This window comes from Hylaeus volcanicus, chromosome 7 (assembly GCF_026283585.1).
Source record: "Hylaeus volcanicus isolate JK05 chromosome 7, UHH_iyHylVolc1.0_haploid, whole genome shotgun sequence".
Lineage (NCBI taxonomy): Eukaryota > Metazoa > Arthropoda > Insecta > Hymenoptera > Colletidae > Hylaeus > Hylaeus volcanicus.
In genome coordinates this window covers 4,500,345-4,516,086 of record NC_071982.1, presented here as the reverse complement: position 1 = coordinate 4,516,086, position 15,742 = coordinate 4,500,345, and the positions used below count along the sequence as shown (strand labels likewise).

At 44.2% G+C, this 15,742-nt stretch overlaps 1 protein-coding gene across 2 annotated transcripts in view; it reads right to left on the bottom strand.

The window, feature by feature from the left end:
- Window positions 1-15,742, bottom strand: part of LOC128880097 (protein kinase C-binding protein NELL1-like) — a 79,236-nt gene that overhangs the window by 21,245 nt on the left and 42,249 nt on the right. For both annotated transcript variants that reach the window (XM_054129802.1, XM_054129803.1), the window contains exons 2-4: window positions 8,086-8,304; window positions 2,875-3,025; window positions 272-554 (exon numbers count right to left, since the gene is read on the bottom strand). In XM_054129802.1, the coding sequence (XP_053985777.1) occupies window positions 272-554; window positions 2,875-3,025; window positions 8,086-8,304 (653 nt within the window). The remainder of the gene's footprint in view (window positions 1-271; window positions 555-2,874; window positions 3,026-8,085; window positions 8,305-15,742) is intronic.

Sequence of the window (15,742 nt, the reverse complement as noted above, 5' to 3'; positions counted from 1 at the left end):
CTCTAGCTCTGAATTGATTTCCTAATCTCACCCTGGAGAGACCATATCCCACATGAAACTAATCAAACCCCTTCGCAATTGAACTTAGGAACCCTGTAGACTTTGGGCTTGCTAAATTTGAATATACAGCGTGATCCAAATCGAATCTCCTGTTTTCTGAATTTTCCCGTCTATGGCCTACATTGTCCCATCGCCTGGCAAGCTACGGCTAGTAGTTGTAACATTGTTTAGGAGAAATTGGGGAAAGAGACCGGTAATGAACGGCTCTTACCTTGAAGAGAAAGTGCCTGACGTTTCTCTGGCCTACCCAGAGCTGAAGCTGTGGCAAGGTGAAATTGGTGTCAGGTGGTCCGGGCCGAAGCAGTCGCCTGTACAAGGGATGACAGTCGACGAGCAGCTCGACCTGCGAGCCGCTTACGCTCAGGGCGACCCTGTGCCAGGCGCCGTCGGCCAGTCGGAAAGGAAACGCCTCCACGTGGACAGTCCCGTCTCGGCGTGATACGTAGTGAAGACGAAGCTCGTCCTTACGACCGCTGCTCTGCAGCTCCAAATATCTGCGAATCGGAAATTATATTAGTTTTAAATTATATTTAATTGGGGATGAACCTCTTAGGTTCCAAGGAGTCTTAACGCGATTAAGAAGTTGAAGCTATGTCCCTTGATGTTACAGGGGATGTTCAGTGAACTCCAAATCCTTTGTGGCATAGGCAAAAAGCTTCTAAATTTATTATTATTTATTTAAAATTATAGTAAATTAAGAGGACTAGTGCACTCGAGTCAAGAGGTTAGGATCGGAATCAAACGGCTGTTGAAGACCACTGTCCCTATCACGTTGCTATTTAATTGAATAACTTGGCGCAGCAATTGGTTCAACAACACGGCTAACGTAATACGCTAACATCTGGAGATCGATTAAAGCCCGTTCGGAGCTCCTAATTGAAACATGTGCATGGATTAAATGGAATACGTGATCGAGTCAGAGTTGAGAGAGTATTAACGTTTTGCGTTTATCGTTGCAGCTTCGACTTTTGTGCTGTTTTATCGACACTTTATTTACAGGGATTTTATTATAATTTCAGTGTCTACCTAGAGAAAGGATTTTGTCATAGTAACAGTATAAATTGACGTATAAATTATATGAATCCAAACAGAGTTTAACGTCAGCCAAAAATGTAAAAGGTCCTCTTCTGCGTTCCAGACTGCATTTAAACAGACCTGTAGTTAAAATGTTGATAAACCATGTTAGGATCGTTATTCCGCGATTCGTTAGCATAAACGCAAGTGCAGGAGGACGCGTCAAAGCGTGTAACGACCCGCCAAACGTCATAAATTAACCAAAAGATTCGACTGGGTTCTGGAACGTTGGTCTATGCTAAATCCCAGCGACGGATCTGCAATTTGGGACAACGGTGAATTAACATTAAATCCCGTTTAAACTGGCCGTGTTTTCTGCTCGGTGGAGCGTGTTAATTACCGTCTAATACGTGGACACGTAGGTGCATGCATCCAATTTGTGTCAGCCAGGTCAAAACGACTAGACTGCACTCCTCACGTGCCAACAGAGGGTGCGACTACTTTGGGGTTAAGTGCTCTTCTTCATCCCGGCTCAACAATTGACACAGTAACTTCCTTCAGACTGGCTTTTCTACCTTTTCCAGTTCGTGGACTCTGTTTAAGCATCGTTGCTAGCGATACGTCGCTCAATCGCTGTTAAACGCGATCAGCAAAGACAATGGGGGGGATTCTTAACTCTTTCTCGACGACGCCATTTTGCTTGGATTATACTTGACCTTTAAGGAATGGTATTTGGATGGTGCCTATAGTACTTGGCCTAACTGTACCCTCGCCTTACATGCTGTAATAGGGCATGTGTGATATTATTCCGCCATGATTAATCAGATATGGTATGCGATCATTGCATTTGACGGTTAAGGTTAAGAAAACCCTCCGATCGGGCTCATTTTTTTTTTTATCATAGATAGCCCTTGTCTTGGCGATTACAGTGGTGGTCATCTTAACCCTTAACTTCTTCACCACTCCCCCCCCCCCCTAGTCAAAAACTGAAATAGTTCAAAAAGTGTTTTTTTTTTTTGCACCGATCTCGGTATCACGTTATTTTCAACTTTTGTTTCCATGGAGGAACATGAATTTTTTACATTAACAGTATTCAATATTGCCGCCCCCACCAAAAACAACACCAAACCTACTCAGAAAGTACGTATATTAACCGTATTCAATATTGCAGCCCATACCAAAAACGTCATACATTATCCCAAACCTACTCAGACAGTATTTTCGTGTAGACAGTATGTACATTAACAGTATTCAATATTGCCGGCCCACCTAAATATACCCCAAACCTATTCAGACAGTATGTACATTAACGGTATTCAATATTGCTGCCCCACCAAAAACTACCCCAAACCTACTCGGACAGTATATTTCGAGTCTGGTGCCATGATGTTCCTCCCCGTCAAAAAAAAATGTTGGAAATCATGTATTTACCTTGTTTTGTACAAAAACCTACTTTTTTCTACAGTATTTCACAGTAACGAAACAATAACTGGTCCTGATTACATTCAAATTTCTCGGTTAAGCACTTGATGTAAATTTGAGTCCAGTCTAAATGAGTAGCTCGTTTCAATCGACCGTCCTGCTTTCCCTTTCGTCGTAGACTGTTTGTTTAAAAAAGAACCCCAGCGGTCTGGAGATGAGAGAAAAAGGAATCTGAAGATTCTCGAAGCTTGATCTCGTATTTCGTTCACGCATAGCTCGAGTTCCGACGCGTTGTCCGTTCGAGTCACTTTGAATTCCGGACCACCGGTCGGGGGGACGCGAAAATCAGCGGTTGGAATAAAATTACACGCTTCATACCTATTGTTCCCATGTGAAAAGGCGACGATAGTCCCGGAATTGGCCTCCTCCTGTCGCAGAGCGGCGGCTATAGTGAATTCCGGAACCCGCCGGAGTAGCGTGGCCGCTCGTTCGAAGCTCGCCTCGTTCAGTCGGAGCTCCCTCTCCTCGCCTGCAGTAGTAAACCCAATGATTCTCGCGTCTCAATCGAGCCTTGCACGCAATGCTTATTATAATAATCGCACCCCAATTGAACCAGACACGGTAACGAATTATACATGGTATTTTTGTACTATGGACCACCTTTCATTATTTACAAAATATGTTTGATTTTTTTCTTTAGGTTATGGTAACCGTTTCGATTGAGCCAATTGGAGATCTTTGGTTTGGATCCCTTTCAAATTAACTGTACGGTCATCAAACCCGTAAAGGGCTAATACGATACTAAAAGAAATAATTTCAAAGGTGAGATGTTAAGTAAAGCGAATTTGAATTAAACTGTGAAATTAAAACCACCATACTGGACAGTATCTAGTAAGTTATTATTTTTTTTTTTTTTTTTAAATGATACTGCAACTATTTCGTAACTAGAAACGTCTAACTTCGATTAAAATGGAGTGGATGTCCTACAAAATTCAGCAGAAGCTTTACATGGTCTAGGTCTAGCAAATCCAGAGGAGTTCGCGAACAGTTTTCCGCTCGGCGACAAAAGAGTTTGCAGATCTGCGATCTAGGTCAGCCGAAATTTTTGGTGGGCCGCATCGATTCGCCCGATTCACCGTTCCCGCTCGCAGTTACGCAATCACGTTGACATGGAAATTCGATTGGCTGCAGTTTCCGGCTCGATTTCGCTCGGCGAACATTCAGCGGAATCTTTGTCGTCCCTAACGAACGCGATTGTGCGTTTTCGACCGGAAAAATGAAAATCTTTCTTCGGAAATAGGGGATGAAAAGTACATTTAATGATTCGAAACGTCAGATGAAGTTCAAAGGTGGAGTTTTACGTTGCAATTTGCATCCTGTGACGCGTGGGTCAAAAGTAACCCACGTTACTTATAGAATGTGACAAAATCTCTTTTTCGGAGTCATAAAACGTTTCCTGTCTCTACAACCCTAATCTTTCATCCCTCCTATTTGCATCCTGCGACGCGTGGGTCAAAAGTGACCCACGCTACTTATAGAACAGGTCAATTAGTTAAGTATGTGACAAAAATTGTTAAATCTCTATGGAGCTGTATAACTTTTAAATCACTCGGTAGCATATTGGAAAAATCTCTTTTTGTAGTAATAAAAGATTGCCAGCCTCTGCAGCCCTAACCTTCATCCCCTCCTGAGACCATATCCGAGACCTTCAACCAAAACGACGACGTCCAGGTTCGTTTAACCCTGCCTCCGACATTTCCAAAGTTCCTGCCATTTGCAAAAAGAACCATGCCCCAAACTTTTCGTCTCGTACACGACGAAGAGTCACCTGCCGTCTTCTCGAACCCTCGGGGTCACCTGTGGAACGCGCGCAGTCGATCGACGCCCCGTAACGCGACACCCTCTGTATCCGAGGAAACATACTCTATTAGCTCGCATAAGACACGGACGATAAAGTTTCGTTCAACGCGTCATAACGCCTCGATCCCCCTCCCCGCCGTCCCCCCATGCAAAACACGTATCCATTGTCCTTCAATTAACCACGCCATGCCCTGAAGGGAATTAATTTTTGACTTTCCCTCCGGTGTTCCTCCGCGTCGATCATGCGGCGAACCGTGTAATCCGTCTCGTGCAAACGATCGGGGTACTCCCGCTCGAATGCAAGTGCAAACACCCCCCATGGGACACGGAGGCGCGTATAAAGTGCACACGGTCGTCCACTGGCTGGCTTCCCGTTGGGCCCGCGACGCCATGAGTTCCTCGCCTCGAGTTTCAGACACGCCGAGAGCTTAATAAAGCAACCGGACACCAGGGGGCTGCAATAAACCTACGGCTACCATTTTTTTTTTTCGTCCACGCGAGGACCATCCAAAGGGGTCCAATGTTTTCCCCTGGCTACGAGCCGTGTCTGATGAATTATCCATGTGTGGTTTGCTACGAGGCGAATGTTGAGGTGTTCCGAGCCCGTGGGTAATCGCTCCATGGGGATTGGTACACGTTCTGGAATCTCGTGAGCGCTCCTACTCGAGTGTCCAAGAAAAGGGGATAGAAAATCGCTAAGGTACTCGAGTTAAATGGAGGCTAATTGGAACCATTAACACCCCTGTGATTTTGCATTCTCTATAGGTTGTTAAATAATGAAATATACACGGGTTACGTGTCTCTGAGGAACGACGTAAGGATTCGCAGGTCAATACTTCATGACCTCAGCATCTGTAAAGACGGTCAAAGAGAAAGTTACTCATCTCAGGAAATAAATAGCGCAGAGATTAAATCAGCCGACCCCACAGAGGGGTTCCCCAGGGGTCACCCAATTCCAGGACCAGTGGGCTCGTTCCCCGCTATACTACAAAGGGGGATCGCGAAATCTTGTTTTCCATGTTCGGAGAAAACTCCACGCCACGTGTCGCTGTGTATCGTTCGCTTCCTTTGTCCGACGGTCACAATGGGTTCCCTTGCGAAGCGTTTCCAATACGAACAGAATGAACTGAATTTCGGGGATGGGTTCCTCCCCGATCGACTATCTAAGGAAATATTTATCGAGGGTGAGCGCGTGACGAGAAGAATAACAGAGGCCTAGAGTGCGCTGTTAACTATTTATTTATGTAGAGAGCATTCGGCTGGGGGCAACGAATAAATCTTCAAGTAAGGATGACATGACAAAAACAGATGAATACGAAAATAAAATCTCTGATTGATAAAAAGATTCTGGAAGTCGAGCCCTTTTCTTTTTTAATCCTTTGCACTCGAGAGGCGACTCTCAGTCACCATTAGGTTTCACGGAGCAAATCTAAAATACCTAAGTTTTTAGATTCAATTTCTTTGGAGCTCGACGTATCAATAAAATGATTGTTGGCGAGGTAAAGGTAACCTCGTTCTAAAATCTCGATAGCTTAGAACTCATAGCAATGAAATGTTCAGAAACATCTCGAGTTGCTGGTAGATACCAGAAAAAAAGGCCTCGAGTGCAAAGGGTTAAAGCAGTCCTAGCAATCTCGTAACATTCATTTCCCTTTTCACGTTTCATATTGGGTTACAATCAATTCCCAATTTCAGATTATTTTCGTAATTCCCGCCAATTGTCCGACGGCCATTTAATGGTGGGAAGTATCGACGAATTATGAACGTCTCATCTGGAACAAACTCGAAGGCGACAAAAGGGATAATTCAGCGCGAAAGGAAATCATTGTAGCTTGCCAGAAACTCTCGCTGAACGATTCTTTGGAACAATACCAACGATTTCAGACAACGGAAACTGGCAGGAAGCGAAGGGGTGGAGGCCAAGGGCTGCAATGGCATAAAGAGAAACGAAAAGAGCGTTTCCCTTCGTTTTGAATGTTGCAAACCGCAGAGAACGTTCGGCTACTTCCGCGAAACTATCGATGGAGGGTGCCAGGCTGGCAGGGGTGGCTCCGATAATTGAAATTTCTTTCGGGGAAACCCCTCCTGACAGCCACCCTTGGCCTGAACATCCACCCCCTCCTTCGCTCCCCCAGAGCGATACCACTCGCTTTTCGCGGACGTTGCACCGTCGCCCACGCTTTCAGCCTGGCTGCACGTTCCTCTAATACCGATCGGGTGCACGAAAGCATGGGGGATGAGAAGACCAGAGGGTGCAAACGTTTACGTAGCGGGGGTGGAGGACCTGCGTAATTGGATATGCGATATTACGCGCGGCAATTCCGAGGGATTGTATTTAATATCGAGATATCAATGGGGCTCGGTGTGTAGCGATTTGTCGATTCGAGAAAAGGATTGCTTTTTATAGGGGTGAGTTATTTTTAATCAAGGGTGTGGTCGTCCGCGTTTCGGCGGAGGGGTACAAATTCGGGGGAGAATTAATTCCAGTAAAGGGTAGAAGCAATACGAACGAAGGCTATGATACTAACCTTTCTTAATATCGATTGATCTATGGTTATGTAATCATCACATTCTGGCTAATAAGCAGCAATTGTTTATCACTCCAATGACTTCAAATAAATATGGATTTCAAATTCCATGTACTATAGAAGAAAAGAAGCTTTTTAACCTTCAGAGTGACCCTATTCACTCCTTCTGCCTTTTGTTGTACACGTGTCCTAGTGTAATTGGGGCTATCTTGTTGCGAAAACACTGAAAGAGGAAGCAGCGCGTGATTTACGAAAAGCAATAATCGTCTTTACGACCGGCGATGATTACTAGCCAGAGTAGTCTAGAACACGACCCTCCAATATGCAAATAAGGCTATATTCGGGTTAAGAGAAGCCCGTCGAATTGGTATGGTCTCTCCTCGTGAAATTTACCGCATCGCGTACAACGTGCACGCAATTCCAACAACAGTGTAAATTGTATGAAAATGATTTATTCATCCCCATTGGAAACATTTTATTTTATTACGGACGTCGCGCACGAGTACGCGTAGTCGTGGTTTATTGCCAGAAAAAAAAATATGTTCCGATGGGAAAAGGAAATCGAACCGCATCGATAATGGAAAGCGCTTTATAATGTGTTCTATACTCTCATATACCCTGTTATACCCTTGTAATATGTATTGTATGCTGAATAAAAGATAAGGTGGTCCTCGATGTTTCCTCACGTGCGAGTCACGTGACTCTTTATAGCGTATAACTCGACAAGTTATGAACGATCAACGGTACACCGCACCGAGCACTGTGTGGCATCGTTTTATTAGGATTTCTACTGTATCGTATAGTACTCTATGTAAAATTGGAAATCTTTTAACGAGAGTTTTTAAAAAAATTGAAAGGAAGATCAGACACACGGAGTGAAAATTCTGAATGTTCATTTCAAACTGCACAACTTTCGTTCAAACGATTTTTAGAAATAATACGCCTATCGAGAGATATAACAGGTTAAAGTATGGTGCGTCGGATGCGCGCACGCTTCTGGATGTCTGGGTGAGGGAAGCGCGTCCCCCGCACGCATTCCACTCTTGAACTAATCACAGCTCCCAACGAATACGTTATTTCAAAAATCAGTTCAGACAAAAGTTGCTCAGTTTTTCATCAAGTTTCAGAATACGCACTTCGCAGTATTCGTTTTGGTATATTATTCGCAGCGAATATGAATTTGTACAAAGGCAACACTCACCCTGAAGATAATAGGCTGGCTTTAACCTAACCAGCCCCGGCACCTGTGTAACACCCTGTCTCGTCGTGTTGTGCAGCTGTAACGCTGCCAAAAGGTCTATACCCCCTCCAGGATCGCTCCCCGTCCTGGATCTCGTACCCAGGACACCGGTGGTTTCCTCTGTGACGCCAACAGTAGCCACCGCCGTCTCTTCCTCTTTCTTGTTTGTCGTGCCAGACACTGCAACAGAAAACCGTAATCGCTCGTTAACACGCTTTCGACGTGTACACAAACACCAATTAGCGGGAGAGAATAGGTCCTCGACCTAACAGTGGACAATCGAGAGCCCCAGAGGCTTCAACTGGTGACGCTTTAGAATTTCGATTGGGGGATTCCGGAGAGGATTGGCAAGTTGAAAATAATAAAATAGAAAACTTGGCAATTTTTCTAAATCTTGAACACCTCGAAAGTTTTATAGATACTGAACTCTGTCGAATTTTTATATACAGGGTGGTCATTTTATCTGAAGACATTGAAATATCTCGAGAACTATGGATCGGATCAAAACAAGTCAGTAATAAAGGTTGTTCGTTGCGAAGTGGGACATCCAATGATACCAAACTCGATCCCCCACCGCTACTCCCTGGAGGTAAGGGTGGGGGAAGATAAAAAACTTAAATGAGAACCCCCATTTTTCATTGCAGATTTATATTCTCCAAAAAAAAAAAATACATAAATTTTACCTAGGAGTTTTTGCATTTTGGTTCACAGATGGCACTATAATGGACAACAATCAAACTGAACAAAAAATCGTTGAAAATTTGAGGCAGCTCGAGAAATACACATCAGATAAAAAAAATAAGTGTAGACTCTGTTGAGATTTTCAGAAATGCTATCCAACAACACCACAATTGACACCCCACCACCACCTCCTGAGGGTAGGAGAGGGAATTATTTGCAATTCTCCAATGGAAAATCCCAACTCAACATTGTATTTCCCCGACAAATCGAAGAGGGTACTGTTCGACGCGCCACTGTGGGAGGGGAGGGGAGGGGGAGGTCAATTATGGTGTTGTTGAATGGCATTTTTGAAAATGTCAACTGAGTTTACATTTGTTTTTTTATCTGATGTGTATTTCTCGAGTTGCCCCAATTTTTCAACGATTTTTTTGTTCATTTTGATTGTGTCCATTACAGCGCTATCTGTGAACCAAAATGCAAAACCTCCTAGGTAAAATTTATGTATTTTTTTTCTGGAGAATCCAAATATGTAATTGAAAGTGGGGGTTCCCATTTAAATTTGTTATCTTCCCCCACCCTTACCCCCAGGGAGTAGCGGTGGGGGATCGAGTTCGATATCATTGGATGTCCCCCTTCGCAACGAACAACTTTCATCACCCACTTGTTTTCATCTGATGCATAGTTCTCGAGATATTTCAATGTCTTCAGATAAAATGACCACCCTGTACATAAAAAAAAAAAAAAAAAAATGAATGTTTAATATTTCGTGCAGATACCACTTTGAAATTAGCATAAAAAGCGACTACTTCGGAATATTAATGGAAGTTCAATTCCGTCCGCAAGCTGTCAGGAGCCCGAGCACGAGTAACGGAGCCCCTACTCGAAGAGCAATAAAGTTCAATGGCGATATTTCCACTCTCTCCCCTGAAAAAATGCTAAGAGGAGTTCAAGGGGCATCCATCATCGACGCGCGGAAGAGATCGGCACGGAAGATCGGCGCGATAAGGAGAGCAGAAGGGGACAAGCAATGTAGCATCCTCTCGAAACGCGGTGGGTATCGATCGACTCTTCACAGTCGACGGTCGTTATCGGCCTTTCCGCGCTTTTCCTCGTTTCCGTAAAGCCTTCAACCCCTTCCTCGACCCTCCCCCCGGTTGTCCGCCCTCCCGTAAACACCCACTCCGCCTTTATCGGTATATGAAAAATCCATTTCGCCTCTGTCGCATCGAGATCACGTAACGATGATTGAACCACCTTCCCCCCTCGCTCCACACACCACGTGGAAAAAAGTTTTTCTTCTTTACTTTTTTCCCCCCCTCAGTCGTCCCCTCCCAACTCTCGACGAGCTGCCAATATCCTTTTGTTTGATCGCCAATGGGCTATCGCGAATGACAGCAGTTGACCGTGCTAATAAAAATGTTCACCGTGTCCTCTGTGCAACTCCCACCGATGGGATCGAGACGTAAAATTGGAAAAAAAAAAAAGATGTCGACCGTTTTGCTGCTGGTGGATCCGTTTTATTGATACACGTCGCCGAGGAAATCGTCCGTTCGCAGGTTTACACATGTCGTTTGCTGGAGGGGTGGTCACGAATCAGCGAGACACGCGTGAACTCTGTTTATATTGGGTTCTGTACTCGATATTAAAATGCACGCGATATGACGTGTTTATATCGTCTTTGCAAGAAATTTATAAGATATTTACGTGTACCTTGTTTATAACGTATTTGTAAGAGGTTTATGACATGTTTATAATGTGTTGATAAATTTATTTCGAGTTTACAATGCGTTTGCAAGAAATTTACCTGTTTATAACGTGTTTATAAGTTTATTCCAAGTTTACATTGTGTTCGCAAGAAATTTATAAGATATTTACTCAACCTAGATCTAACAAGCTTGTAACATGTTCATAAGAAGTTTATACCAAGTTTATACATGTATATAAACCACTGCTGGTACTCGACCGAAGAATCGGTGCTCCCAATCCGATAATCCTGAATTATACATGGGTTTAATTGTCCATTGCAGGGTTACTTGTTCCTCCGGCGACTCTGGAATTAGCGTGACCGTGTCGGTTTCGAGCGGAACGTGTCTGGCAAAACGCGAACAACTCGCTGACTCTAAAACCGTCCACGGTGTTTTTTAATTGCGTAACGAGCCGGGGAAAAATAGAGACCGCGGAAGGTGCGTGTCTCCTTTCATTCGCCGGGAACAATCAAGGATTCTGCGGCACCGAGGGACACCGTGGACATTAATCGGGGCAAATCGTCCGGTAAATTAATGGCATCGCACGGTTGCATTCACGGCTAAATGCGGTTCGTTGTGCCAAACGCATGCCGGCCGCTGTGTCTTCGATCCATTGGCGTACACTTTTTGTTAGCTACCGTTTCTGTCGCCATTCATTCCGAACCGTCTCTATTACTCATCAGACTGGTAATCTAGTGCCCGTTCGGCGAAACGAAAATTTAGCGCAATGAAAATCACCCCACCCGGTGCCTGAGAGCACTCGGTATCTTCATTTAAACTAACTATAGAAAGAATTTTGAATGCCCCGTTCAAGCACTTTGCACTTGTACGCTATTTATTATCGTGATGCAATAAAAATAATGCTTTATCTTTAATTTCTTCTATTCATAATTATTCTCGTTGCGTCATCTATCACCTCTCTGCGTCATAATGATAACAATACCACGTCTTTTTTGCATATAAAGTAAAAATATCACAGAATTCGATATTCGAAAAGAAATTAATCTACATTAATCTACGAAAAATATTAAAAATTTCCGATTTCGATTCGTTGGAGGATATCGACAATCCCCGGTAATAAAATTAGTGTTTCCCGTAGCAGCGAGTTAAACGCCGCAGTGGAGCACCAAAAGAGTTTCCACGAGTGGCGAAAGTGGCACATGTCTCATCGATTCGCCATCCCCGCGGCCGAAGGGTTAACGAACCGTCGCGAATTTCCAAAAGGCGACGCCTATGCTCGTCTTGAGAGAGGGCGCGAGCGGGCGCGCACACATTGGCGTCACGGACTTAGGAGACACTTTCATCCGTCCGAAAAACCGTGAGCTGGTGTGCGTGTGCGCGCGTGGCCTCGACGTCGGACGAAACAGGATGGAATGGAACGGTGGCAGACTGCCGGGCGTCGCGACGCCCGCTATCGAACCGTACGCGGCATTATCGTTTCGAGTTCGAGAGACTGGCAGAGGGTGGAGCGAGGGTGGGCGAGCTTCTAACGCCAAGGATTAGCTGGAAATCCAAGTGGGACAGTCGTATCTCTCCGTTCGGTACGGGAAAGTTGCTAACGCGAACGCTGCTTGTATTGGTCGGCAATTTTTTTGTTTATTACGGGCCAGAGGTGGTGAACGATATACAGGGTGTTCAAAAAAAAGCATTCAATATTTATATGGTGTGTAGGGCACACTGTACCGAGTAAAAAAGCTTTAGTAAACGTAGGTCCAAAGGTCAACCGTTTCTGAAATATAAACATTTTTGTTTGCTAGTATCACGATTGACTTACTTGCTGCTTCCATCCCATGCGATGTTTATGTCAGTGTTCATAAATTGCGTTCTGAATGTTCCCATTCAAGTGCCGACAATTTCGTCAATTTCATTTTTTCAATTTCGTGTACAGAAATGAGCGATGGACACGTGGAAAATCTTCTACAAATATCGAAAACCCAGTAGTAAGTCAATCATGATACTAGCAAACAAAAATGTTTATATCTGAGAAACGGTTGACCTCTGGACCTATGTTTACTAAAGCTTTTTTACTCGGCACAGTGTGCCCTATACACCATATAAATATTGAATGCTTTTTTTTGAACACCCTGTATTTATAATGGTAGGTTTAAGTAAAGCGTTTGTATAAGCGATACTTTTGAAAATAGTTACACTAGATCTGGTATGTTTTCGTAAATTCAATTTTGTAAACACTTCCGTTAATGGTAAATTTCTAAATGGTATCTTTCCAGTTTATACTACTGGTCTTAATGATGATTCGCGAAAGTGGTCATTTTAAAAGTGATTCGGCAATTGAAGAATGTATTTGGTTCCGTGTTTCAGTAGTCGCTGTTTCGCGATAAATTTGTGGATTTAATTGCACGAAGCTGAGCCTGGTTCGGATTCGACAATTATATTGCAACGCGTGATCAGAGCGAGCTACGCGCAGCCCTTTAATGAAAACATTCCGCACGCGAGGATGATGACCTCTCACTCGCGTTCTCGCGCTTCAACTCCACATTTATCATTCATATTGCGCTCACATGGAACGGGTAATCCGCGGCTGTAACCGTAATTAATGCTATCGAAATTGCAACAGTTGTTGGTACACATTGTAAATCAGATGTTGCTACCTAATCTGATGTAAACTGATCCAGTCATCGTACCCTTGCAGTTCATTATTAAGGGGTGTGTAACCTATTCATTGTCTGGTAAAGAAGAACACTCTGCTTTAAAAAATGGCACGTTGGAATATGGTACTTTCTCAATATTTCTATAGACGGATATTTATACACGATACTTTTGCATGTAGGAATACCAGATTTGAAGTTATTTATGAAACAAGAAACGCAGAAAAGCCGTGTGAAATTGGCCCCCCAATATTAAAAAATTCAAAATGTTTCTTTTGCGAAGGTTTGTCGATCGTTTGCCCATCAATGCTCCCTTGGAATTTTTGTTTGCTTTTTTTTTAGTTTAAAAATGATAAGCAATTTAATTTGGGGGGGGGCAGCTTCACGTTGGCCCCCTCCCCAATATTACAAAATTCAAAAATTTCTTTTCGCAAACGTTTGACCACCGTTTGCCCATCAACGCCCCGTTGGAATTTTCGAATACGAAATTTTTTTAATATCGGGGGACCAACTTTACACGGCTTGTGATAAAGTGGAAGTCATCGTTTACTGAAACAGGAAAGTGAAAAAGGGGTGTCGCACCCTCCCCCCGAGACGTTGCCCGTCGGATGCTCGAAAAAATTCCAAAATTTCTCAGGAAAAAAAGTGTTCTGCACCTATATATGGCGCTCCCTCGAGAGCTACGGATCCTCAAGCATAAATCCTTACCGTAGTCTCTCGAGGGAAATCCATTTCCAGAGAGGGGTAGGGGAAGACCGAGACACGCAACGCGCCGCATTTTTCATTCACCGCGACAAAGGAAAGCGTCGACGAATGCCAGGGACTGCTCGAATCGATAGCACGCCGACGGTCAACCGGCGTGTCCACCTAGGAGACCCGTCCTCGTGGTGCACGACTCCATCGATCGTCGCTGGAGCGCGTTCCACGAGTCCGTTGGGGGTCGCAGCCCGCGGAACGACCGATGAATTTCGTTAGATACGCACGTAACCGCGACTGGAAGGGCACGAAACGCGACGATCGAAGCTTCACGGCTTCCTGGAAAGGACCTGGGGCCCTTCTGGGTCGCGACGACTCAGCTGTCGTCGTACATCACGCAACAGACGGTCGCGATTACTGTCATTAGTCGAGTGATTGGATTTTTGGGAACGGGGAGTCCCGTTTCGTTCGTAATGTACTGTTGGATAGCGAGGAGAATCATTTTGGATGCAACGCGGACGATGTTGGTTTGAATGTTGTACAATTTTGTGATTATACTATTAAGAGCTTAAGAAAATGATCTTGGAAGGAACGTGGGTGATACTATTCGTCACAATTTTGACCAACTTTGTAGTTATACTGTTGGGAACTTAAGAAAATGATCCTGGAAGCTATGTCTGTCAAATAGGTATTGGTGTGTTTGTAGCGAAGGAGTTACAATTCTGAACAACAGTAGCTATTGTGCGAACTTTACTTATCAACCATACAATGTGAAATAAAAATTATCTGTATAGATAATAAATATAATGCAGATAATAAAATTGGTTCTAGCGATATTCTACCATGACGTGATTAATATTCTAAACTATTAGCTGGTCTCCTTGAAACGTTGAAACTAATTTCGACTCGACACTTTGTTCATTCGGCACTGAATAATAAAGTGATAGCTATTGTTTTATTATTCACTTGCATAAGCAAACTTCGCACACTTTATTGTTTACCAGAGCCAGGGTATAGTTAAGTGTACTATAATTGAGGCTATAGATATGTATTATTTGAAAGTTTGGCTGGACACGAAACTTCCTGGAACGAGCAGTTAGACGTAACTCGTCCAATTGTAGTCAGATATCGATTCGCTTGTTCAGCACGCAATTTTGCTGAAGACTATTAATTTTATCGAACACGATAATTGCACGAGAACTCGAAAGAATACTAATGAATGAAAGCAGCGCGATAACGAAGTGCTACAGTCCGATTCGTATCAGTCGGTGAATGATTCAGTACCCGCTAATTGCTCTCACGGATTCGATAAATGCTTAAAGCACCGCTAACTAATTCAATAATAATCACGTATTCGCTTCGCCGATTCATTCATTACTTCTCAATCGAACTGATTCATTCATTACTCACTGTTGGCCGTTCTGGTTCCCGCTTGCGGACTCCCTCCGAGCTTCTCCTGATAAGTCAAGGTGACCCCTCGCAGAAGCAACCAGCAGAACGTTATCCTGATCAACACCGCGGACAGGCACGACATAACAATGAATGTTCCTTCAACGAACTCTGCGCAACCACTATCGACACCGGCTCCCTCGATTCGACTGGCACGCGCGACCAATAACCACTCACGATCGGGTTTCCACGCGCGATGCTACGAGTGGCGTGACCGATCGCGCCGTATTTCGCGCGATCATTGAAATTTCTCGCAGATACGACACGTGAGAACTTCTGGCCGCGGCCGGTGGCCACCTGATATCCGTCGCCGATGGAATTCCGCCGTGCCGACAAAAACAGCCTCCTCGCGCGGGCCGCCTTCGTTCGATCATCGCTCGGCGAGGGTCAAGGTCGGTGTGGTAACTTCCGTCGCACGGGGAACTTTCAATTAGCTCTACC